Source organism: Heptranchias perlo, chromosome 24, assembly GCF_035084215.1.
Source record: "Heptranchias perlo isolate sHepPer1 chromosome 24, sHepPer1.hap1, whole genome shotgun sequence".
Taxonomy (NCBI): domain Eukaryota; kingdom Metazoa; phylum Chordata; class Chondrichthyes; order Hexanchiformes; family Hexanchidae; genus Heptranchias; species Heptranchias perlo.
This window is the reverse complement of record NC_090348.1, coordinates 42,576,085-42,601,812: the sequence shown is the minus strand read 5'-3', so window position 1 is coordinate 42,601,812 and position 25,728 is coordinate 42,576,085. Positions and strand designations below refer to the sequence as shown.

Genomic DNA, 25,728 nt, shown 5'->3' with positions numbered 1-25,728 from the left:
CAACCAGTCTATATTGGTGTTTATCCTCCACGCGAGCAATAGTCTTAATCCCACGAACCTGCCCTTTTTCCATATCCCTTTATCCCCCTTTCCTTTAGCCACCTATCTAACCTATTCTTCAATATAGGCCTGATGGAGGGGGGTAACTTTCAATTTTGAAAGTCAGAAAACTACTGGTCTTGGATTGATGGAAAGAAAAATCGGGCCGGGTATATAAGGAAGGGCCGATCTAATACCACCAGATTTCCACCCCACTGAAGTTGAGAGTTACCCACTGGTCTCTGCTCCAATAATGCATTCCACAGCCTCACAACCCTGTGTACAAAAATGTTTCTCCTGTTTTCTGTCTAAATCTCTTATGTTTAATGTTATATCTATGTCCCCTCATTCTAGACCTCCCAGTCACTGGAAATAATCTGTTTTTATCTATGATTTCCATTTCCTTCATAATTGTGAACACCAAATCACCCTGTGAGCTCCTCTGTTCTAATGAAAACAGCCCCAACTTTCAAGTCTTTCATTGTATTTCTCATACCATGATGTGGAGATGCCGGTGATAGACTGGGGTGGACAAATGTAAGCAATCTTACAACACCAGGTTATAGTCCAACTGTTGGACTATAACCTGGTGGTGTAAGATTGCTGACATTTCTCATACCAGACAGCTTCCCAGTAAATCTGTGTTGTGCCCTCTCTATTGCCTCAACATCCTTCCTCTTGTGTGGGACCAAAACTGCACTCCAACTATGGTCTCATTGAGGTTTATACAGATTCATTATTACATCTCAACTTTTATATTCTATACCTCTTGCCATAAAACCCAGTATTCCATTAACTTGTTATTCATGGCCTTATCCACTTGAGATGCTGCTTTTAATTCTTATTAACCTGAACACCCTCCCCCCTCCCAAATCCCTCTGATCTTCCACCTTTCCCCATTCAAAATAGAATTACTGTATTACCTTTACTTTTTTAACCAAAATGTAGCATCTCACACTTACTGATATTGAATTCAATCTGCTGCTTTTTTTTGCCCATTTCACCATCTTATCAATGTTCCCCTTGCAGCTTCCTTTGATCCTCAGAATTATTTACTATGCCTGGTATTTTAGTATCAGCTGTAAATTTGGACACCACTCCCTCTAGCCCTATATCCAAGGCATTGATGTACACAGTGAACAGAAACAGTTCCAGGACACCCTGTGGGACACTATTACACATTTCCAACCACTCTGGGAAACTGCCCTTAGTTTCTACTCTGTTTCCTTGCTTCCAACCAGTTTTTAATCCATTTTGCTACCCAATCCGTTAACCTTCTCCAATAGTCTCCTGTGTGGTACAGGGCTTTGGTGAGGCTTCACCTGGAGTACTATGTACAGTTTTGGTCTCCTTATCTAGGAAGGATATATATACACCTACCTTAGAAAAGGTACAACAAAGCTTCACTAGTTTGATCCCTGGGATGAGAGGGTAGTCCTAGAAGGAGAGATTGAGTAGAATGGGCCTATACTCTCCGGAGTTTAGAAGAATAAGTGGTGATCGCATTGAAACAGGGGGCTTGACAGGGTAGATGCTGAGAGGTTCTTTCTCCTGGCTGGAGAGTCTAGAACTAGGGAGCATAGTCTCAGGATAAGGGGTAGGCCATTTAAGACTGAGCTGAGGAGGAATTTCTTCACTCAGAGGGTTGTGAATCTTTGGAATTCTCTACCCCAGAGGGCTCTGGATGCTCAGTCATTGAGTATATTCAAGACCAAGATAGATAGATTTTTGGACTCTAGGGGAATCAAGGGATATGGGGATTGGACGGGAAAGTGGAGTTGAGGTGGAAGATGAGCCATGATCTTATTGAATGGAGGCGCAGGCTGAGGGGTCTTATGGCCTACTCCTGCTCCTATTTCTTGTGTTATGTACCCTGTCAAAAGCTTTCTGAAAGTCCATGTACACTGCATTCACTGCATTTCCCCCATATGTGTCATCATCTCAAAAAACGATATGAGGATTACTATAGTACTGCATGAGAGTAATATTACCGGGTGAGAAAGTCATACAGATACACCAATCGTGCACTAGACTGAGGGAGCAATGATTTTGAGAATAATACTATACACAGAGAGAAATATTATGTGATACAAAGATACTAAATATCAATGGTACTAAGAAAGTTTCTACTGTACAATGTAATACTACATTGAGAATAATATTGAAAGAATAATGCTGGATTCTACAAAGCAAATTACAATGGAAGAACACTGTACTATACTGAGAAAGTTTTACTGCACATGTTTTTTTAAAATTCGTTCACAGCATGTGGGCGTCGCTGGCAAGGCCAGCATTTATTGCCCATCCCTAATTTCCCTTGAGAAGGTGATGGTGAGCCGCCTTCTTGAACCACTGCAGTCCATGTGACTTGGAGGGGAACATGCAGGTGGTGTTGTTCCCATGTGCCTGCTGCTCTTGTGCTTCTAGGTGGTTTGGGAGGTGCTGTCGAAGAAGCCTTGGCGAGTTGCTGCAGTGCATCTTGTAGATGGTACACACTGCAGCCACGGTGTGCCAGTGGTGAAGGGAGTGAATGTTTAGGGTGGTGGAAGGGGTGCCAATCAAGTGGGCTGCTTTGTCCTGGATGGTGTTGAGCTTCTTGAGAGTTGTTAGAGCTGCACTCATACAGGCAAGTGGAGAGTATTCCATCACACTCCTGACTTGTTCCTTGTAGATGATGGAAAGGCTTTGGGGAGTCAGGAAGTGAGTCACTCACCACAGAATACCCAGCCTCTGACCTGCTCTTGTAGCCACAGTATTTATGTGGCTGGTCCAGTTAAGTTTCTGGTCAATGGTGACCCCCAGGATGTTGATGGTGGTGGATTTGGTGATGGTAATGTCGTTGAATGTCAAGGGGAGGTGGTTAGACTCTCTCTTGTTAGATGATGGTCATTGCCTGGACGCGAATGTTCCAGGATTTTGACCTAGACGACGATGAAGGAACAGCAATATATTTCCACGTCGGGATGGTGTGTGACTTGGAGGGAGAACGTGCCTGCTGCGAATGTTATTTGCCACTTATCCAGCCCAAGCCTGGATGTTGTCCAGGTCTTGCTGCATGCCGGCACAGACTGTTTCGTCATCTGAGCGGTTGCAAATGGAACTGAACACTGTGCATTCATCCCCATTTCTGACCTTATGATGGAGGGAAGGTCATGTGATGAAGCAGCTGAATGATGGTTGGGCCTAGGACACTGCCTTGAGGAACTCCTGCAGCTGAGATGATTGGCCCCTGTTTAAGGTACACACTCCAGCCACCAGGAGAGTTTCCCTGCGATTACCATTTTACTCGGGCTCCTTGGTGCCACCTATCAGGTCAAATGCTGCCTTGACGTCATGACAGTTACTCTCACCTCTATTTGTCCATGTTTGGACCAAGGCTGTAATGGGGTCTGGAGCCGAGTAGTCCTGGCAGTGGACCCAAACTGAGCATCGAGTGATCAAGTGCCAGCTTGATAGCACTGTCGATGACACCTTCCATCACTTTGCTGAGGGGTAATTGGCCAGATTGGATTTGTCATGTTTTTTATGGACAGGACACAGCTGGGCAATTATTCCACATCTGTCAGATAGCTGGGAGTGTTGTAACTATACTGGAACAGCTTGGATCACCACTCGTCCTGGAGCACAAGTCTTCAGTCAGGATCCATGGCCTTTACTGTATCCAGTGCACTCTTTGATAGCAGGTGGAGTGAATCAAATTAGCTGAAGACTGGCTTCTGTGGTGCTATCAGGAGGAGGTTGAGATGGATCATCCATGCAGCACTTTCTGTGCTTCAACCTTGTCTTTCGCACCTCTGCCATCGATGCTGACAGAGCCATCTCCTCCCATTAGTTGTCCACCACCATTCACAACTGGAAGTGGCAGGGCTGCAGAGCTCATCACCTCCCACTAGAGGTACTAACCAAGCCATTCTTGGTGGCAGTATATTGAAGTCCCCCACCCATGCCCTTGCTACCACCATGGAGAAGGACTGAGTCATCAGCTGAGGGAGGTTTCCTTGTCCATGTATGACCTCCCAGGGCCGCTACTAGTGGTGGGTCTGTCTTGCTAGTGGGACAGGACATACCCAGGTGGAAATAGTAGCAAAGTCAACTAGCCTTTGTGATTAGTCTGATTTTATTTTAACATCATATAAGATTAGATTGGTCAGACAATCCAGTAGTTTTTTAAAACTAGTTCTCCCCCCCAGATTTATTTAATCGAATTATAAATTCCCCAGCTACTGTAGTGGGATTCGAACTCATGACTTTGTCTAGACCGCTGAATTACTGGTCCTGTAACGTAACCACTATGCTACCATATCCGTGTTGCGGTAAATACTCAGTATGTCATTAGATCCATTCTGTCAGCAGCAGTCTCTCGGAGAGTATAATAAACTAGTTTCATTCGGTATTACAGCAGAGATTAAAAAAAACTGTGAATGCTGGAAATCCGAACGAAAAACAGGAAATGCTGGAAGTGTATAAACTACTGTCAGCACTTGAAATTCAAAAGACAAATTAATATCTCAATGCCTTCTCTCTAGAAACACGTTCAATTATCTCCTGAACCCTTTTACACTCCACTTCAATTGCCTTCCCTGGCAACTTATTCCAAAGCTCTCTTCCCCTTTGGGTTAATAAATTCTATTTGACTTTCCTTCTTACTCCAAACTTTCTAATTCCTAACATGTATCCCGGGTATTTGAATTCTTGAATTTGGCTGAATCAATCTTGAAAACCTCAATTAAATTTACATCGGAAATATTTTTCAGCGTCAAACTGACTCCGCGTTACTGTCGACAAGGTACAGCCAATTCTCGCACGATATCTCCCTGCGTGTAAGTGTGTCACTCGGCCCAATATACCGAAATATGTCTGAGATCTGCATTGCACGAATCCTTATGGACCCCTGCTGGGGAGAGGGGGATTGAGTCTTGTTCTCTGTGATTTAAAGCTCTGTTATTATTTTTGCGACGTTACATCACTTGTAAAAGCGATTGTGTAAAATTAAAGGTTTCAGGTGGAAATATAATTTATAGATTTAAATTAAGCACGTTTTAATGCCGAAGAGTAGAGGTAAAATATCGCCCCAATCGTGCGTTTAACATTGGGGAAATGTGCCTGGACTGTTCTTTGCAATGGCCTTAGTTTCTTCCCGGTCTGGTGCGTTGCAGCGTATGGCGAAGCCCACGTGGGGAGAAACAGCCCGCTATCTTACAGCGGGCAGTCAAAGACGGGCCCCCCCTCTCTGCAAATGCACATCATTGGAGCTCTGTGCTGGAAGCACCATCTCTGCACGAAGAGACGGGCCGTTTTCGTTCCAGACACGTCTCGGAGAATCACAATCCCCCCCCACTTTCCCCAAGGAGCAACTCGGTGGCGTTTCTGCAGAGTTTGCAAGTGGCGTCTCACCTGTAGGTGTCGTTGCAATGCAGGGATTCAGGCAGCGAGCGAGTCTGCTCACCGCCTCCCGGAGATACACTCACTCACACACACACACATATACAGTGTATCCGTTTACACTGCGCCACCACCCCCGCTGCTTTATCTCAAATGCAATTGTTGCATCTATTTACGTGTGTGTATTTTTTTTTTAAAACGCATTTTCTCTTCGCAGGGAACCACTGTGTATTTTGTTAATGGAGGCGGCGTCTTAAAAGTTGAGGTACGTCAAGGAGCGGTGGAATGTTGAAACATGCACCAAAGTTGTTACAAATGTCCAGGAAGCTTCGGCCAAGGTAATGGTTTGGGTTAAATTGGGAGCTCGGCGGTCTGCAAGTGCTTGCTTTAAACCACAATGATCCCCATTTGTTTTCACTGAAAGCGGTGGCACGGCTGATGGTTGATGGAGAAGCAGAACCCGCAGTGTCAGAGCACAGCAATACATTGCTGGGACCCGGAGTCTCTGAACAACCCCCCACCCCCCAATAAAAAGGGGGATTGTGATCATTTTTTTTTCTAACGTTATTTTGATGTGACACCAATCACGACTATAATGTTCACTAATAATTGTAATACGTAATGTCCATGGTGTTTTATGCAAATAAGGAATTTGGTTAAAAGTTAAGATACTTGAAGGGGGAAAATTTACAGGGCTATGGGGAAAGGGCAGGGGAGTGGGACTAATTGGACAGCTCTTTCAAAGAGTCGGTACAGACACGATGTGCCGAATGGCCTCCTTCTGTGCTGTTTAAATTAGAGGTTAGAAATTAACTTTTTTTTAGAAAACTGGAGCTTAATGTTATACCTTGAAAATCTGATTACTCTTTAAAACTGTAATTTAAGAAAAAGAGGTGATTATATGAGGTAATGGTTTTTGTAGAGAACGTAATGAGGGAGTGGTCAAGAAAGTTTGTACCGAGGAAAAAAAATCAGCAATCTTAAACCCCGCAGTCTTTCCCCTAGTTTTGATATGCCCATTCAAAGATTATTATATAAAGTATTGCAGCAGCTCCATTGCAAGTAAACTTGATTTATAAATGCCGGCCACGGGATCGTGAATAATGGTAGATGTTATTTCTGATAACCACAGTTATATTTTTCTGCTGTGAAACAGAGCTGGAAATAGCACAATTAACACAAAAACTAGTGGTGACTGTACGTCACTGTAGTGTAATAGCGGCACCGAACAGTGTAAAAACAAGGCAGCCACTCGCTACCTTGCTGCGCCTTGGCGATGGTTAAATGCAAATAGGCTCTCACACTCACACACACACTTGGCTTTACGTATTCAAGACAAAGTTGGTGTCTGCATTTTTTTTAATCTTCGATGCACGAGTCTGATCCTGCGACAGCAGCCCAGAGGAAGAACTCGCTCTATATATTAAATCGCTGCTGGTATTTCGCCGATTGAAACGCAGGTTGCTGAAGAGCAGGACGAGGTGGCAAAGGTACCGGAGGAGGAACCGCTACCTACCAAGAAATGTTCATGAAGCCTTGACTACAGCTCCCACCCCCCCAAAAAAAACTGCACGGAGGTGCTTTAATGGCATTGCTGATCGGAGCACCGAATCATAGAGAGGGAGAGAGAGCGCAATAAGGAACAAGGAGCTGATGACATTCTACCTTCATTTATTTTCTTCAGTGGGTCTGCTTTAAGTAGATGAAGATCAAAAAAGGTTTCCCTATATGCTTTTTTTTGGAGGGGGGGGGGATATTTCTGAAGTGCTGCCCAGGATTCAGTTGCGATTCCTTCCCTGTCTTTGCAGTGTGTGTCAATGCGGCGTTGCACTGATGCAAACCAGGCGGCAACCGAGGTAAGTGAACCGTGCAAGCCGGTAATGGGAAGTTTAGCTGCACCAATAGTGTCAGTTTCAATCTCATTTGCAAGTAATGAAATACTAATACTAACAACCCACCCCCTTAAAAAAAAAACTGGCACTAAAATTTAACGCTGTTGGATTCACCAAGATCTTAGCAATCCAGACGGGTCGACTTCTTCTTCTGGCTAATTGCTTACTGGTAAGGTCTATTTTGCAAAAAAAAATCCTTGCTATTTCAGTGATAGTTGAGCTGAGGACAAGCATTCTGTGGTGTCAGGCGTTTGTTGCCAGTACCTTGCTGCAGGTGGCAATGTAGATTCGTTGTGTTTTCTCACTCATTCGCTTCTCGCCACAAACGCAACTCTCAGCTTCCCTCTCCGGGAGGCTGCTTCCTGTTTATTGACTGTCAATACTTCCAGGAATATTTTTCTGTCTCCACAGTTCAAAAAAAGCTGAAAGGTGCAGTGACGTGATGTGTCTGCATGTCTGTGTCTGCGATATGTGTGTGCCAGTGTGTGTCCTTGTGTTTTTGTAGGTGTGTGCCAGTGTGATGAGTGCCAGTGTGTCCTTGTGCTTTTGTACGTGTGTGTGCCAATGTGATGTGTGCTAGTGTGTGTCCTTGTGTATGTATGTCTGTGTCAGTGTGATATGTGTGTCCTTGTACGTATGTGCTTGTGTATGACTATGTATGTGTTTCTGAATATACCGTATACGAATAATGTGTCTGTGTATGCACGAGTATGTGCATCTGGACATATGTGTACCTGTTTTTATCTCGCAGTATTTCTTGCTGGCTGCGAGACGCGGGATTGCCCGTGTTGGTTACAGGTACGAGCAGCACACGGCTCCACTCCCGCAACGGAGAGAGACTCTCCCGCTGCGTCCTAAAGCCCGCCGAACTACCTTGTAAAGAAAACGTTATTTGAGGACTAAAATGGGGCGGGCGGGTGAAGCTTTTTTTTTCCAAAGAAAACTGAAAGGCGCGTTGAGAAAGTCTGGACAGTAATGACAGCATAAAATATAAAGCAGCGATCCTGCGTGTAAAAGGAACTACAGATTGTAGATGTTCACTTTTTCACACTCACTCACTAGCTCATCTACTCAACCTGTCTAGGGGTCTATCCAGTCTGCACACCCAGACCCGAATAAAGGGGTCATTTTTCTCTCTCCGTTCAGCTGTCATTCACTCCACCCGTAGCGAGCGAATCACTGCTGTATCGCTTGGTTATTGGTGTCCCACGGTACGCATTTCGTGAATGACCGGGCGTAATAGTACAGTCCAGATAGTGGGTCCGATACAGATTCAATTCATTAAAAGAGGCGCTACTTCCATCTAGCAGTTCTACCGGGATACGCTTTACCCAGTCGTCTTCACAATTATATTTATTATTGTTGCGATATGGAGACTGTAACCAAGGTGCAAGGCGGGTGAAACGGTGCGAAATCGAAAGCTGCGTTGAATTAAGTGAATAAGCCAGGTAAGTGACGTTTTACGGGGCCAGTGCAGTCCTGTTGGTGGGGAAAAGGTTGAACGATGAAGGAGGGGGAGCTTGCGGAAGTCTTAAGCACTGCAGAAGGAGCCTAGCGATTAATAACGTGATGAATAGTGGGTTCATTTAAAGATGAAGGGATAAAGTGAGTATTGCCCTGCCATTTACTCGCGCCCTGTGCCCGTGGGTATGTTTCATTTAGTGAAGACCATTGATCTCTGTGAGAGAGAGATGACCAGGCTTGTCCATGATAACCGCCGTCCAGTGCCGCTGGAGACCAGTACCTGAAATCATTCACAGGGAGTGGGCCTTAACAGACCCTCTTCACTCCTCACTAAACCACAGTCTGGACTAACTCGTGCAGTAACTCTACACTCTTCCGTCTCCTGGCGATAGAGGTTTGCCTTTTGTCGCGTCTCTCGGAAACCTCTCATACGATGAACTCATACTTTTGAAGTGTTATGGAGGTAACACGGAGCTCTGACTCATTCCTGGGAGAAGATGGTGTGTTCAGCACCTTCTCTATACACGTGGTCCCCCTGAGAACTTTCATCTATCCGCAGTAAAATAAACTAATTTCTGTATTTGCCCATACGTGACAGAGAGAGAAATATATGCCGAGTAACAAATCCTAATAATGAAATTAAAGGCTAATGTTCTATATTAACGTAATTAAGACGATTAATGGTAATGGGTGAAATATACTCCATTGCTATCTTAGTTTAATAGATCATTAACTTCGCATCTTAAAACTGGCTTTTAATGAACTTTTTAGATAACATGAAGACAGTTTTCACTTCAAATACCGCAGTAAACGCTCGGATTATTTGAGCCAGTCCCTGATTTTCAGTCGTCCTATTAGCTACGGGTTCTTGCATTAAATAGGATCTGGTTCGATATTTGGATTGAAACAGCCACTTCCCAAAGGGGGCTGGTATTCGCTGTAATCAGATTAACAATTTAAGTAAATCACTCCCGTAGCTAGGTCCTTGGTCACACTGTGTGATGTGAGATTTATTGAGAAGTGACTGACCACAGCTGCGGAGCCTTTATGAAAGGGAGAATCTCTCACACACACTTGGGAGGTGTTACAGTTTCTAAATACTGTGGTAGGAATTGTGTGGGGGAACAGGACTAATGTTTCAGTAATGACCGTAACTCTGACTACACTCCCAGACTGACTCTATATGGGGGGGGGGGGGGGGACACGGAACCACCGTCCCAACACGGAGTGGGCACCGTGCCTTTTCGAAAACTCGAGCCGCCGCCGCCGCCGCCTCCTCCTCCTCCTCCTCCAGTCCGGTGCGATTGGGAGTTGTAGGGAATTTGGCGGGTTGTGAAGGACGCACAATCCATTTTAGCATTTCTAATAAATAAATCGAATCCAACATTTTTGTTCCCAATTTATGTTGGATAGGAGATTGATTGAAGGGTTTTGTTGTAGATTTAAATATAAAGGGAGTCGAATGTAATTTAGTTACATCAGATGTTTGGTCAGATTAAAGGATTCCTCCCATGACTGGAAATTGAAGCCCAACATTGTATTTAATCGGCGCTAGGACCCAGGTGCGGTTTTTTTTCCCTAGCCCTGCGGCAGCACGAACCCATCTCCCAGTCGTCGTTTCCCCTCCTTCTCTGAAGATTGAACCTGTTACAGGGACTTTGCTGCAGGAGTGCTCCGCATCGGTAACGGCGAATGGCGGGGCTGACAATACTCTGGCTCTCCCCACCGGTGAGTTCAGTGCAAATACAGCGGGCGCTCGACAGATGGGTTATCGCCAATACTTTTATCAGATTTGGTGAGTTCCAGCTCCCGCTAGTCTTTCCCCTCCGTCGAGTGCAGCATCTGCAGGGTCCTAAAGCCCTGAGATTAATACGTGCTGGGAGGGCAAGGAAGTGGATGTAACTTTCGGTAGTGAAATGCAAAGAAAAGAAACGTGGCGAGCGTTAAAACATAAAATAACAGTTTTTGAACAAAGTTAAATTTACAAAAGTTGAGACTTTTCATTTAAGAAGTTGCTAATTTTGTAGTATAAATCTGCCCAGAACAAACGTGAAAGTTTGCAAAAAAAATATTCATCTGTAGAATTTGTTATTCAATATGACTAGTAACCACTTTTCAAGGATTTAATGATTAGTAATAAAACGACTTGGTTAGGAACAGTTAACTATACAACTGCCTAATTCGTAGTCAAACTCTGTGTAGAGTTAACATTGGGTAGATTGCAGACTGCGATTTAAACCGCTTCGGATGCAGAATGACTGGCTGGGATCCTGAGACAATCCCTTTTTAAAGGGTGTGTTAGGTGGGCGGAGTGGAGGGCGGCATTATTTAGGAGTGGGGTCATAATTAACATTTTTAAAAACTTGATATAAAAGCGCCAGCATATCGAGTATCAAGACTGTACATAACATAGTATGTTTAACCTACATAACGGCAGTGACTGCACTTAAAGTAACTCATCATGTGAAGCGCCTTGAAATGCTTTAAATGCATTTATTTCAATACGCGGTTACACATAACCGTATGGGGGAAAACTCATTGTGATTCTATATATTTACACTGTATAAATATTCTAAATAGTTATAATTTGTGATGTTTTAAACTAAACAAAGTTAATTCTCCAATAAGTTCGGTTAAAGGGGATTGCCATAGATTTTCTTGATTTGGTCTATTCTGGAATTTCACAGTAAGAGTGGGAAACGCAGCGATAAACTGGTCAGCTTTTAGGGGATCTCTTCCTAAGCCCATGGCCCGTGTTTCCGGCGTTCGAAAGCAGAATATTTGCATTTATACCATCCCGTTGAAAATCTCAAAGCGTTTTAAACAAATTACTTTTTAGAGTACAGTGAATTATTGCGTAGGCGACGAAAACACACATCTTTCATGAATAGGATGTATACAAAATATATTCACACATTACACAGCCCAGTGCGCGTGGCTTCTTGAGAGTACGGCTCGAAAAATGTGATTTCCAAATCCTCTTTTTAAGAATAACTGCACCGAATTCCTGTTATATCTGGCACCTCGCTCAGTTTCTAAATTAATAACGCCGCCGATCGCCGATTCCTCGAGATTTGGATTGATTTAGTTCCTCTTGGAAAGAAAAAAAAAGTACTTGGATTGATTTGGAGAGGGAGCGCTCAGTGACACGAGGGTGGAACAACAAACACCCACTTTGTTCAATTATCTAATGGGCAATTAAAACCCCTCCAACCCAATTAGATGGAAGTCTAGTTATAAGCTGTTTCCTGAGATCCATATAACAAAACACAAGTGAACCAATAAAAAGGGATGCAATGACCACACACAAATGAGCGGGCACATTTGGTGGGGATTTCAATATTTAATCTTGTACGAAAAGAATATGCTTCGCGCCGTACCAGACAGGGTACCTGCAACAGACTGCTGCTCGGGTTAGGTGAAGTAGGGGAGGAGAAGGCTCGTATGGAGCATAAACACCGGCATGGATCTGTTGGGCCGAATGGCCTGTTTCTGTGCTGTACATTCCATGTAAGGTAGCTATTCTGAGAAGTCTTCCACAACTCTGTACATTTGGATAGTATTGGATATTGAGTGTCATTGCTTCGCAAAGGGGGCTTGGCTGTAGCGGGGAGGGGGACTGGGGTTGTGTAGGAGGGGGGCACAGGACAGGTTGGTCACTGGAGGGGGCACATGACATGTTAGTCAATGGGGTTGTGTAGGAGGGGCGCGCGGGACAGGTTGGTTACTGGAGATGGGAGCACAGGACAGGTTGGTTATTGGAGATGGGAGCACAGGACAGGTTGGTTACTGGAGATGGGAGCACAGGACAGGTTGGTTACTGGAGATGGGAGCACAGGACAGGTTGGTTACTGGAGATGGGAGCACAGGACAGGTTGGTTACTGGAGATGGGAGCACAGGACAGGTTGGTTACTGGAGATGGGAGCACAGGACAGGTTGGTTACTGGAGATGGGAGCACAGGACAGGTTGGTTACTGGAGATGGGAGCACAGGACAGGTTGGTTACTGGAGATGGGAGCACAGGACAGGTTGGTTACTGGAGATGGGAGCACAGGACAGGTTGGTTACTGGAGATGGGGGCACAGGACAGGTTTAAAAAGAGTTTCACCGCCTGTATTATATTAATCATCAGTTTTTTAAAAAAAATACTGATGACCTTTGCAGCTCTGCCTTTCAGTAGGAGTTAAAGGAGCCTCTCCCCATTCTGTGCAGTTTGTCAAAGACTTGCGGAAATTCACTTCTGAAGAGGGTAGGAATATTGCTTGTGTTGTCCATCCAAATTGTAGCAATGAGTTCGGAACTCGTAAAGGTGTTTGTATTAACAATACAGTTAAATATCTAAATGTACTCAGTTTCAACACATTCGGATTGATGCCGTTAAAGTCCCAAATTTAACAGTACAGTTTAGATGCCGCATCTAAAGTTTTTAAAATTTTTCTCCCCCCGACCTACACAGGGCTCTCATGTACAAAGTAATACCAGTAAAAGAGGGAACATAAATTTGATCGAAATCGAAGCAAGTAGTAATGCAAAAAGAGTGAGACGGCGCAAAAGTGCCCGAAACCAACGGGCGCCTCCCCAAACCTTTTCAGCGGGATGTTTATAACCCGACAGGAAGGTCGTTCAATAGTTGAGTCTCAAAGTAGTCATGTTGTATCAACAGTCATTATGAGTTGATGCTTTTCGGCAAACATGGGGAGTTTTAGGACCCAGTGAAAGCCATTTTTGTCAAACTTTCGCATGTCGATTGGGGGAACTTGACATTGTGTGAGACCTTTCTCCTTTTGGACTTCAGATGTGTGGAGGCAGGAGTTGGCCCTCATTCCCTGACTGACTTATTGCCCTCCCTGGGCGGGACTCGGACTTGGCTCTGCTGATGTGTGTTACAGTGTGAAATTGACCGGACGAGCTAAAAATACCGCGCCCCGAAGTTGAAGTTTTTTTCTTTCATCCAAAGAATCAGTCTGGGTCCCAAAAATCTGCCGGAGAAGGGTCAAGTGACCTTTCGAAGTCCCCCTTTTCAGGAAAACGGCCCCAAAACTCGCGAGGATCTCGGAAATCTTCAATTTTAATTAAGTATTTCATTACAGAACTGACTGGAATCCCAGTCACTAAAATCTCAGTCACTCTGTATTGGACAGAATTACACTTTAAAAAAAATACAGATCAGGCATCCTGTCACACACATAGGCAAGGTTTTCATGAATATATAACAATCAAAGGAGAGTGTCAACTTCCCCTTTAAATCTTAAATAGTGACATTACTTTGTGGAAATTGGTGGCTCCAATTTGTGTTAATTCACAAAATGAAACTACCATGTTTGGGTTTGGCTTATCTGATTACAGTGTGGGGGGAAGCGACTCGCATCTTTGGCAAGGATTCAGCGGATGACTTTTCTCGGATCCTGCCAACAATTGGCCGGGCTTCGGGTCCGCTCTCCGTGCCTGACTGCCAGGGCTGATCCTGTGTACTGCGAATCATCCGCAGAGAGACCGGGGCTCGGATGAGCGGCGTGTTCTTGAAACCCGAAGCATCGGGAAAGGTTTCATTTTATTCCGAACGCTCGCGTTGCGACTGTCCCATGGACCATTTCCCCCGCCACCCCTGTTTGTTCCCGATTTAGCGCTCGGACCCGACCCGACCCACTGCAGGTCGAACGGTAACGCGCTAATGCTCTGAATGGTATTGGGAGGGTTTTGCCTCCCCGGGAGGACCGAGGTTGTTGGTTCCCTGTAAGTGTGAGCGAGGATACTTTGAGAGCCGTTCCTCTTAATCATGAAACAAGACTGGGATTGTGATAACTCTTGGCAAACTACAGCGGTGAGATTATACCCTAATCACCCCCTTTTATTATAAATTACATTAAGATGATTTAGGGCTACGCTTTCTATCCGGAAGGTTCGTGGTAGCTTTTATAAATATCCTGTCGATCTAGATGGCTCTTTCAAAAGAGCCAGCACAAGCAAGATGGGCCGAATGGCCGCCTTCTGTGCTATATGATTCTATGAAATAATCTCTAGTAATGTGTGACGTTGGTTTATTGAAGCATCATGTTGTATCCCTATCTGTATCCCTATCTGTAGCTGCAATATTTATGTTGGTTTATATATTTTTATCAGTTGAGGTATGACGGATTGTTGGGTAGATCCTTGACTGTAATCGTTGAACAGCAAACATGTGCATTCTTCCTTTTTTTTAAAAAAAAAAGTGAAAGGCTCTGTTCGGAGGCGGGCGGATAGTCTAATTAACATTTCGAAAAACCAACGAGCGCTGAGACGGGGCCAATATCCGCCCATAATGACTGTTTAAAAAGCAAATCAGAGCTCGATGTGGGTGGTGACCACAGCTCAACGTTCGAGCTCTTAAAGCTAACACTTCAGACCCGGGGCATTGGAGCGGGGATGAGGTAAAGGTGGGACAGAGAGCTTGTTACCTGCAGGTGTTGTACAGAAGGACACGGAGCTTCTGAAGGTTGGCATTAATCTGGACACATTGTAGACCTCGGCCGGTTGCTTTGCTATTTATTGATTGGGATATTCTAAATAGAATGAATTGAAAGTAAATTAGTACCTGAGATTTTTTTTTTAATGCAATGTCCTTTATAACCAGCATTGAATAATTATATAATTTACTCAAGACTTTAGTGCAATAGACATTGTTTTAAATGAAGGTTTGAAAAATATGAAAGTTCGCTAAACGAAGTAATGTTATAGTTTCATTTACCTTTCTTATATTAAGACGGATCGCCGTGTGATGAATTGCTGAAATGTCCATTCTTAACTCACTGATGGAGCTGCAACAAGGGTGCTGTCCGTTCCTTGGTCAGTTCCAGGTGGAAGTTAAGCTGCCAGCTCTCTCACTGCATCACCTGTAGGGTTGAGAACACAGCAGCAGTGAGAAACTTGGTTGAAAGGAGTGAGGTGTCAAAACATGGAAAGAGAGAGGGAGGCCCAATAGTAATAGGGAATGGAGACACATACTGGAGGGAGGGAAGGGAGACGATTGGTACCAAGGAGAGAGGCTGAGAAAGGAAGAGCTCAGACGGAACATGCCAAAATACTTTACCCCCCCCGTGAATTACATCACACAGTTACTGCTCTGTGGGCAGTGAGGAACACACAGTTGGTTCCTCCTTTTTAAACATTTCTGTCTTGTTCCCTTTCAGGGCCGCGATGCTGAGGATTGGACGTGTACACGTGGGTAGATTTTAGCCGGGTGCCTTTTTGCTTGACCTTTTCAATTGGGATTTTTTTTTAAAAAAAGGGAAGAGCCCGTCCCAAGAGAGAAACCCCAAACCGAACAATGGCAGCGGTCAGATGGAATCGGAGTTGCCTCATCTTCCACTTAGTTGTGATCTTCGCCTCTTCCTCCTCCTCCTCCTCCTCCTCCTCATCCCCCTCATCCTCCACTCGGCGGGTAGTCGTTAACCAGGAATACAACACTTTTAAAACCGACAATCCGGACTGGCTCTTCAACCACTTGGTGGTGGACCAGAGGACGGGCAGCGTGTACCTGGGGGCGGTCAACAGGATCTACAAGCTGTCCAGCGAGCTGCAGCATCTGGTCACCCACCAGACGGGTCCGGACGAAGACAACCCGGACTGTTACCCGCCCCGCATCGTCCAGCCGTGCAGCGAGCCGCTGCGGCTGACCGACAACGTCAACAAGATGCTGCTGATCGACCAGGGGGAGCGGCGGCTGATCGCCTGCGGGAGCCTGTACCAGGGCATCTGCAAGCTGCTGAGGCTGGACGACCTCTTCAAGCTGGGCGAGCCGTCCCACAAGAAGGAGCACTACCTGTCCGGGGTCAACGACAGCGGCTCGGTCTTTGGGGTCATCGTCTCCGACCAGGGCTCGGACGCCAAGCTCTTTGTGGCCACGGCGGTGGACGGCAAGCCCGAGTACTTCCCCACCATCTCCAGCCGCCTGCTGGCCAGCAACCCCGAGGCCGATGAGATGTTCTCCTATGTCTTCCACGACGAGTTCGTGGCCTCTCTCATCAAGATCCCATCCGACACCTTCACCGTCATCCCCGACTTCGACATCTACTACATCTACGGCTTCAGCAGCTCGGCTTTCGTCTACTTCCTCACCCTCCAACCCGAACTGGTCAACGCCGGACCCGGCTCCAGCCGCCAGCAGGTCTACACCTCCAAACTGGTCCGCTTGTGCCAAGCCGACACCACCTTCAACTCGTACGTGGAGATGCCCATTGGGTGCGTCAAGGACGGGGTGGAGTACCGCCTGCTCCAAGCCGCTCACCTGTCCAAAGCCGGTCCGGTCCTGGCCAGGTCCCTGGGCATCAGCCCCGACCAGGACTACGTGCTCTTCGCCGTCTTCTCCAAAGGTCAGAAGAGGCGCAACAAAGCGCCCGACGAGTCCGCCCTCTGCATGTTCGTGCTCAGCTCCATCAACGAGCGCATCAAGGACAGGCTGCAGTCCTGTTACAGGGGAGAGGGCTTCCTGGACCTGGCCTGGCTCAAAGTGAAGGACATCCCGTGTGTCCCCGCGGTAAGGGTCAGAGTGTGAAGTGTCTGTGTCCCAGACAGGTCTGTGTGGGTTGTGTTTAGAGAGAGTGTGGGTTGTGTTTAGAGGGTGTGTGTGTGTGTCCCAGACAGGGCTGTGTTTAGAGAGAGTGTGTGACCCAGACAGGTCTGTGTTTAGAGAGAGTGTGTGACCCAGACAGGTCTGTGTGGGCTGTGTTTAGAGAGAGAGTGTGTGTCCCAGACAGGTCTGTGTGGGTTGTGTTTAAAGAGAGTGTGTGTGTCCCAGACAGGTCTGTGTGGGTTGTGTTTAGAGAGAGTGTGGGTTGTGTTTAGAGGGTGTGTGTGTGTGTGTGTCCCAGATAGGGCTGTGCTTAGAGAGAGTGTGTGACCCAGACAGGTCTGTGTTTAGAGAGAGTGTGTGACCCAGACAGGTCTGTGTGGGCTGTGTTTAGAGAGAGAGTGTGTGTCCCAGACAGGTCTGTGTGGGTTGTGTTTAAAGAGAGTGTGTGTGTGTCCGTCCCAGACAGGTCTGTGTGGGTTGTGTTTAGTGTGTGTGTGTGTGTCCGTCCCAGACAGGTCTGTGTGGGCTGTGTTTAGAGGGTGTGTATTTCAAGTTCCATCTGGCAATTCTACATTAACATGTATGATCTATTTGAGGCAGGAAAACATGTACATTATATTAAGTGTGTTATATGCTAAAACTTGCACTGAGTAAATATACTCAATTGGAGGAGGGCCAATTTCAGTGGGATGAGAACAGACCAGGCCCGGGAAAATTGGAATTAAAGATTGGCAGGCAAAACTGTAATTGAACAATGGGTAGCCTTTAAGGAGGAGATGGTTCAGGTACAGTCTAGATACATTCCCACGAGGGAGAAAGGTAGGGCAACTAAAGCCAGAGCTCCCTGGATGATAAAAGAGATAGAGAGCAAGATGAAGCAGAAAAATGGGGGGTTTGACAGATGTCAGGTTGATAACACAAGAGAGAACCAGGCTGAATATAGAAAGTTCAAAGTGGAAGTGAAAAAGGAAACAAGAGGGGCAAAGAGAGTATGAGAATAGACTGGCGCCCAACATAAAAGGGAATCCAAAAGTCTTCCATATACATGTAAATGGGTAGTAAGAGGCGGGGTGGGGCTGATAAGGGACCAAAAAGATCTACTCATGGAGGCAGAGGGGATGGCTGTGGTACGAAATGAGTACTTTGCATCTGTCTTTACCAAGGAAGATGTAGTTGAGATACGGGATGGGCTAAAAATTGATAGAGGAGGTACTGGAAAGGCCAACTGTACTTAAAGTAAATAAGTTACCCGGTCTGGATGGGATGCATCCTAGGTTGCTGAGGGAAGTAAGGGTGGAAATTGCGGAGGTACTGGCCATAATCTTCCAAACATCCTTAGATATGGGGGTGGTGCAAGAGGGCTGGAGAATGGCGAATGTTACACCCTTGTTCAAAAAAGGCTGTAAGGATAAACCCAGCAACTTTAGGCCAGTCAGTTTAACCACAGTGGTGGGGAAACTTTTAGACACGATAATCCGGGACAGAACTAGCAGTCACTTGGATAAGTGTGGATTGATTAGGGAAAGCTAGCACGGATTTGTTAAAGGCAAATCGTGTTTAACTAACTTGATAGAGTTTTTTGATGAGGTAACAGAGAGGGAAGATGAGGGCAATGCAGTTGATGTGGTGTATATGGACTTTCAAAAGGCATTTGATAAAGTGCCGCATAATAGGCTTGACATCAAGATTGAAGCTCACAGAATAAAAGGGGCAGTGGCAGCATGGATACAGAATTGGCGAAGTAACAGGAAACAGAGAGTAGTGGTGAACAGTTGTTTTTCGGACTGGAGGGAGATTTACAGTGGTGTTCCCCAGGGCTCGGTATTAGGACCACTGCTTTCCTTGATATATATTCATCACTTGGACTTGGGTGTACAAGGCACAATTTCCAAATTTGCAGATGACACAAAACTTGGAAGTGTAGTGAACAGTGAGGAGGATAGTGATAGACTTCAAGAGGATATAGATGCTGGTGGCATGGGCGGACACGTGGCAGATGACATTTAATGCAGAAAAATGTGAACTGATACATTTCGGTAGGAAGAATGAGGAGAGGCAATATAAACTAGAGGGCACAATTCTAAAAGGGGTACAGGAACCGAGAGCTCTTCGGGTATATGTACACAAATCGTTGAAGGTGGCAGGGCAGGTTGGGAAAGCAGTTAAAAAAGCATACGGGATCCTGGGCTTTATAAATAGAGGCATAGAATACAAAAATCTGGAAGTCATGATGAACCTTTTATAAAATACTGGTTTGGCCACAACTAGAATATTATGTCCAGTGCTAGGCACCACACTTTAGGAAAGATATGAAGGCCTTAGAGAGAGTGCAGAAGAGATTTACCAGAATGATTCCAGCGATTAGGGACTTTAGTTACGTGGATAGGCTGGAGAAGCTGGGGTTGTTCTCCTTGGAACAGAGAAGGTTGAGAGGAGATTTGATAGAGGTATTCAAAATCATGAAGGGTCTAGACAGAGTAGATAGAGAGAAACTGTTCCCATTGGCAAAAGGGTCAAGAACCAGAGGACATAGATTTAAGGTGATTGGCAAAATAACCAAAGGTGATATGAGGAAAATCTTTTTTGCAGAGTGGTTAGGATCTGGAATGCACTGCCAGAGGGGGCAGTAGAGGCAGATTCAATCATGGCTTTCAAAAGGGAACTGGATAAGTACTTGAAAGGAAAGAATTTGGAGGGCTATGGGGATAGGGCGGCGAAGTGGGACTCGCTGGATTGCTCTTGTATAGAGCCAGCATGGACTCGATGGGTTAAATGGCCTCCTTCTGTGTTGTAACCTATGATCCTATGAGTGTGTGTGTGTGTTCATGGGCATGTGTATTTACTGAGTGAGTGGTGTGCGTGTCTCTCTCCTCCTTTTAAGACATTCTTTAAAACCTACTCCTTGAACAAGTCACCTGTCTGAATATCTCCTTCTTTGACTCAGTGTCAATTTTTTGTTTGATAACGCTCCTGTGAAGTGCCTTGGGATGTTTTACTACGTTAAAGGCGCTATACAAATGCAAGTTATATAAGGAGGCTTTGAGCATGTTTGTGCATAATCTATGGATTGAGTGTATATTTGTACACCAGTGGATTCCAAACATTATTGTGTGGGGAACCACCTGTAAATATTCACACTTTTCCACGGATCACTTGTCTTACGTTCCAAAAAGTTACCCAGAAACTATCACTTCAGAAAATGTATATGTTGTTCTGATCTGGAATCTGGAATGTGCTGCCTGAAAAGGTGGTGGAAGCAGATTCAGTAATAACTTTCAACAGGGAATTGGATAAATACGTGTAAGGGAAAAATTTGCAGGGCTATGGGGAAAGAGCAGGGGGAGTGGGACTAATTGGATAGCTCTTTCAAAGACCTGGCACGATGAATCAAATGGCATCGTTCTGTGCTCTATGATTCTCTGATAGTAAAAGAGTACACCAGTATACAACAACAGAAAAATGCACTGGTATATCAACAAATACAGAAATCTGATGACCTGATATAGCCCCTTGAACCCTATTGCAGATCAGGGACCCCAGATTGGTGTATACTAATGGTTACACAGAGTGCTAGTCACTGTGGGGTTGGGGAGTGTGGGGTAAATAACTGCAATTAAAACAGCTAGAAATACCCTTTTTTTTTAGGTTTTTAACAGGTGATTTGGATATGCTAAAATCAGTGATACCCAGTGTGTACATACTGGGATGTGGTAAATGTCAGAATAAACTGCACAGTGCTGTAAGGTTTCAGAGTGGGGAGAATAAGAGAGGAATAGATGAGGAGGGAGAGGAAGAAGAATCAGGTGTAGAAAGAGAAATATTCCAATAGTGGCAGCTGAATTCCATAACTCAACCTGATCAACCCTTATGTGTGGAGTGATGGTCTATAAATTGTACAACCACTGTAAGCTTCCACAACAGATGCTCTGAACCATTCCTACAAAGGCCATGGGGCTGATTGAAAAGCAGTGTGGTGGTGCAGCATCTGTCCCAATCGTCCTTGCCATGGAAAGCTAGGATACGGCCTTCCAGCAGTGACATGCCTTTTGTCGAGTTCTGGATGTCAGTAGTAGCATCGTGAGTGGTGCCGAGAGTGTGGTTTGGTACTTTCCCCGCCGAAAGAAAGAGGGGAAAAGCATTAGATTTCCAACGCCCCCCTCTTAGTGGGATGACCTAGATTCCAAACTTTCAGTGTGGCGAGCCACAGCCTTGTATTCATTGCCAAAACAAATTACAACTCCAACACAGTACAACTGTGTGTGGGTCCTGAAAGAATTGAAGTGCTGTATTCAAGGATGTTGTGGGAAGGGTATGAAATATAAAAATTTAAAAGATAAACTCTCAGCCTCCCTCCTGCCCACCTCATTCCCCAATCATGCACTCTGTGTGTAGTCTGGCACTCAGAATACAGGACTGAGTTGGCCTCTCCTGGTTGGAGTCAGGGCACTTAAGTTGTTCCAGCCTGGGCGCTCTCTTCAGATCACAAGGCAATGAGCCCCTGTTGAAAGTGAGACTGAGAGAGGACTGGGTCGGACTTAGCTGCGATGATCCCAGAGCTAACACTGCCAACACTCGTTCTCTGGGCATGTGCGTGAAAAATGGTCACTTGGATGAGACATTGTGTGGTTGTGGAACTGTACTCCCAGCATCAATCCCAGGGAAGGTGAGAAACTGAAGGCTCTTAAAACAAGAATATCATTGCTAACTAAGAAAGAACTTGCATTTGATTAACATCATTACTCAGGACACCCTCATGCAATGAATTACTTTTTGAAGTGTACTCAATGTTGTTACATTGGTTTAAAACAACCATTTTGCCCACCAACATCAATAGACGAATGACCAGTTAATATCTATTTGGTGGTGTTGGTTGAGGGAGGAATGTTGGCTCGGGCACCACGCAAACTCTCTGCTCCTCTTCAAATAGTCCTTTTCAGTCGGCGGATGGGGCAATGGTCTAACACCTGATTCAAAGGATGGCACCTCCAGTGTTTTACCTAGTAACTACAGCAGGCCGTTCTGCCCAACTGGTCTATGCCAGTGTTTATGCTCCACATGCACCTCAAAGGGGAGTGGAGTTAGTACTTCACTGAAGTGTTGGCCTAGATTATGCACTCACATCCTGAAATGGGGCTTGAACCCACAAACTTCTGACACTGAGGGCAGCTGAGTGTGAAAAGTGCAGAGTAAATTCTTCATTTGATGGGTAATACTCGTTTGCATTGGTACATGACCTCATTTCTGCAGCAACAAAATATGAAGCCTATCTTTTAATAGCCACTTGGCATTTCCTGATTCATTTTTCTAGTTTGAGTGAAGAAATCAGAAACCTTATTAATTTTATCGTATTTGAAACTTGAGAGGGATAAATAGAAAGTCTTCAGATTAAGTGTTTTTAAAAAATCTCTACTTGTGAAGCTGATGGTGACTCATTTGTGACTTTAGGGCTTATGAATTATGCACACAGCACCAGACATAAAAATTAAAGTGGAATGTTGGGCTTTCTGATGGCTCAAGGGGGTAAATGCACCAAATGGTGTAGTTTGGAGTCAATAGATCAGGAAGAGTATGGATGTCTTGTGCTGTGAGTGCACCTGCCTGGTTTATTTGATGACTATTTTCAGTTAACTCCACTCCCATTTTGTTGTTTAATGCTGCAACTACAGTGTTTCATTGTCTGCTCATACATATGTATTGGCTGCCACTGTAGGCTTGAGCACCTGTGCCTTTCTATCTGTCTCCGGTCTCGTTTGGCTCACCTGCCTCCCCCTTCTCGCCCTGATTCACTGCACCATGCCCTTGCCAATGTTCTACACTATGTGCCACTTAACTCCTATTGTGCCATCATCCCAGCTGTTCAGCTCACCTGGACTGGCCAATGGACTGCCTCTGCTGCAACCTAAGCATTCTCTGCCACATCCACTGTGGCCCATGCTGATGTCTCTGAGCTGCCTTGTACCTCTTTCCTGGAACCTACTCAGTCTGCTCATCAATTGCCTTGCTTCCATTTTTCATTCTTGCATTTTCATCAGATCCTGGATAGTCTCTCAACCCTACTGCTTCACTCAAGCCATCTCTGTGTCCAAGTCCATAGCTAGATGTTGGACTGTACGTGGCATGTGACTGCTGAGCTTGACTACCTCAACCACGGATTCCTCTTGCTTTCCATGGCAGCATCTTCCTAATACTACAGGGTTACCCTGGAGGACAAGGACAGCCCCAGATGCCTCTTTGTCAACACTAACTAACTTCTCCAACCTCCCTTCCTTGCACTCTACCTCTTCATTTGCAATTCTATATATGAGTAGCTCATGGAACGTTTTGTTTCCAAAATCAAGGCCATCCACTTGGGTGTCTCTGCTTCCTCCAGTCTCCCTGCTTGGCTTCCTACCTCCATCCTTCTCAAACATAATCTAATCCAGTACTTTGGAGCCTGAGTGCTCCCCATACTGAACATCCTTGACCAGCTCCCTTCACTTCAGTGGATCGACTTCAAGGTCCTTGTCCTTATTTTCAAGTCCTGCACAGTCTCGTCTAACCCTATTTGTGTAATCCTGTGCAGATATATTATCCTGTTCATTAAAACCCAATTCTTTGGTTGTGCCTTTGTTTCTCCATTCCTACTCAGTGTTGACTTCTTCCCCCTATGAAGCACTCTGAGACTTTCTTTTATGTAAGAATGGTACATAAATAATAAGTTGTCATAGCTGATAGTGGCTAGGGCACTAAATTAGCCTCAGTGTTTCTGAGATAGAGACAGAAAATATAAAGGAGTGTCCTGCTCCTGATCGTGAACTAATGACTTCTCCATGTCTGGTGGATGTCAGGTGAGGACTCGATTGGGGTCAAATTGTGATCCTTACATGATGGAATAGCTTCCAAAACTCACGGTCTGCTCGTTCTTTACGGCTGGGCACTAGGGAAGGGTAGAAGAAGGCTACTGGTGCCCATGGAACCATAACCAACAATGAACTTTAGGAAGGAAGGGGGGGGGAAATTGTCGGGGGAAAATGAAATTTCACAGGGCGTCATAGGACTTGATTGATTGGCAACCCATCCACCACCCTAAACATTCACTCCCTTCACCACCAGCGCACAGTGGCTGCAGTGTGTACCATCCACAGGATGCACTGCAGCAACTCACCAACGCTTCTTCGACAGCACCTCCCAAACCCGCGACCTCTACCACCTAGAAGGACGAGGGCAGCAGGCACGTGGGAACTACACCACCTGCACGTTCCCCTCCAAGTCATACACCATCCCGACTTGGAACTATATTGCCGTTCCTTCATCGTCGCTGGGTCAAAATCCTGGAACTCCCTACCTAACAGCACTGTGGGAGAAACTTCACCTCACCGACTGCAGCGGTTCAAGAAGACTGCTCACCACCACCTTCTCTAGGGCAATTAGGGATGGGCAATAAATGCTGGCCTTGCCAGTGACGCCCACATCCCATGAACGAATTTTAAAAAAGGACATCTATATATAATAGCAGCATCAGCATGAAGCGTTCTTATTTGAGATACAGCATTGGTCAGAAATGCAGAACAAAACTTCCACTGCTGCAACCCCAATCTCATAAGAGCTATTAACTAAATGTAATTTGTTATCAATTTCTCACCCTGGCCATCCTGTTGGCCTCAATTGTCCAATGGGTTACCGCACACATTGTGGGTTGAGCCTGCCCATATCTATTACTTAGGAGACTTCCAGGCAACAGAGAGAAGAAACTCTCATCCCAGTTGGAGTTGAAGCTGGATCCAGAAATGATCAGTGTGTTAACTCACTGTGCCAACCAGTCCTACGTCAGTGAGATCTGTCATTGTTCTTTCATTGGTGTAGGTTATGGAAGGTTTAGTTTGTTTTACTCGCACTTGTAGCTACCTTGTGAATCAAAGATTGATCTTTCATGGTCATTTGATTTTCCTTTTTTTCTCTTCCCTTCCCCTGGGATATTTTCTGCATTAAAGGTGCTATATAAATGCAAGTTGTTTTGTTTTCATAATTTGTGAGAAAAATAATAGAGCTTCTACCAGTTGCTAACCTTATGGTGTCCTTCACTGGTATTAGTGCTGCCCCATGTGCATTCAGCGCAGTCTAAAAAAAGGCAGTGCAGACATAAATGGAAGTGAAAGATTAATCACTCCATGAGCAACAGGTGTTGGACATTGTCTTACAATTGGGTGATGAGTAGCATATAGTTCGATTGTGCGACGAGGGACTGCTAAGTTCTAGAATCAAATCGGTGATCCTCAAACTCATTGGAAGCAAAATTTATGTGCTTTTCGTGCTGTGAAGCGAAGCCTGTTTTTGTTCCGGGCTTGATATCCTGTGCTTCCTCACCAGTCATGGGATCATGATGCTCTTCAGTTGAACTGCCAGATGGAGTACTTTGTAGTTGG

General features: G+C 45.3%; 1 protein-coding gene across 6 annotated transcripts in view; it reads left to right on the top strand.

Annotated features, from left to right (window-relative positions):
- The first annotated feature begins 5,533 nt into the window (after positions 1-5,533).
- plxna4 (plexin A4) overlaps positions 5,534-25,728 on the top strand; it is a 552,119-nt gene continuing 531,924 nt past the window's right edge. For 4 of the 6 annotated variants that reach the window (XM_068005167.1, XM_068005170.1, XM_068005171.1 and 1 more), the window contains exons 1-2: positions 5,534-5,759; positions 15,945-17,290. In XM_068005167.1, coding sequence (XP_067861268.1) covers positions 16,082-17,290 — 1,209 coding nt within the window. In that variant the 5' untranslated portion in view covers positions 5,534-5,759; positions 15,945-16,081. Of the gene's footprint in view, positions 5,760-7,192; positions 7,278-14,412; positions 14,600-15,944; positions 17,291-25,728 lie in introns of those variants that run through there. The other 2 variants (XM_068005168.1, XM_068005169.1) reach the window with 2 other exon arrangements.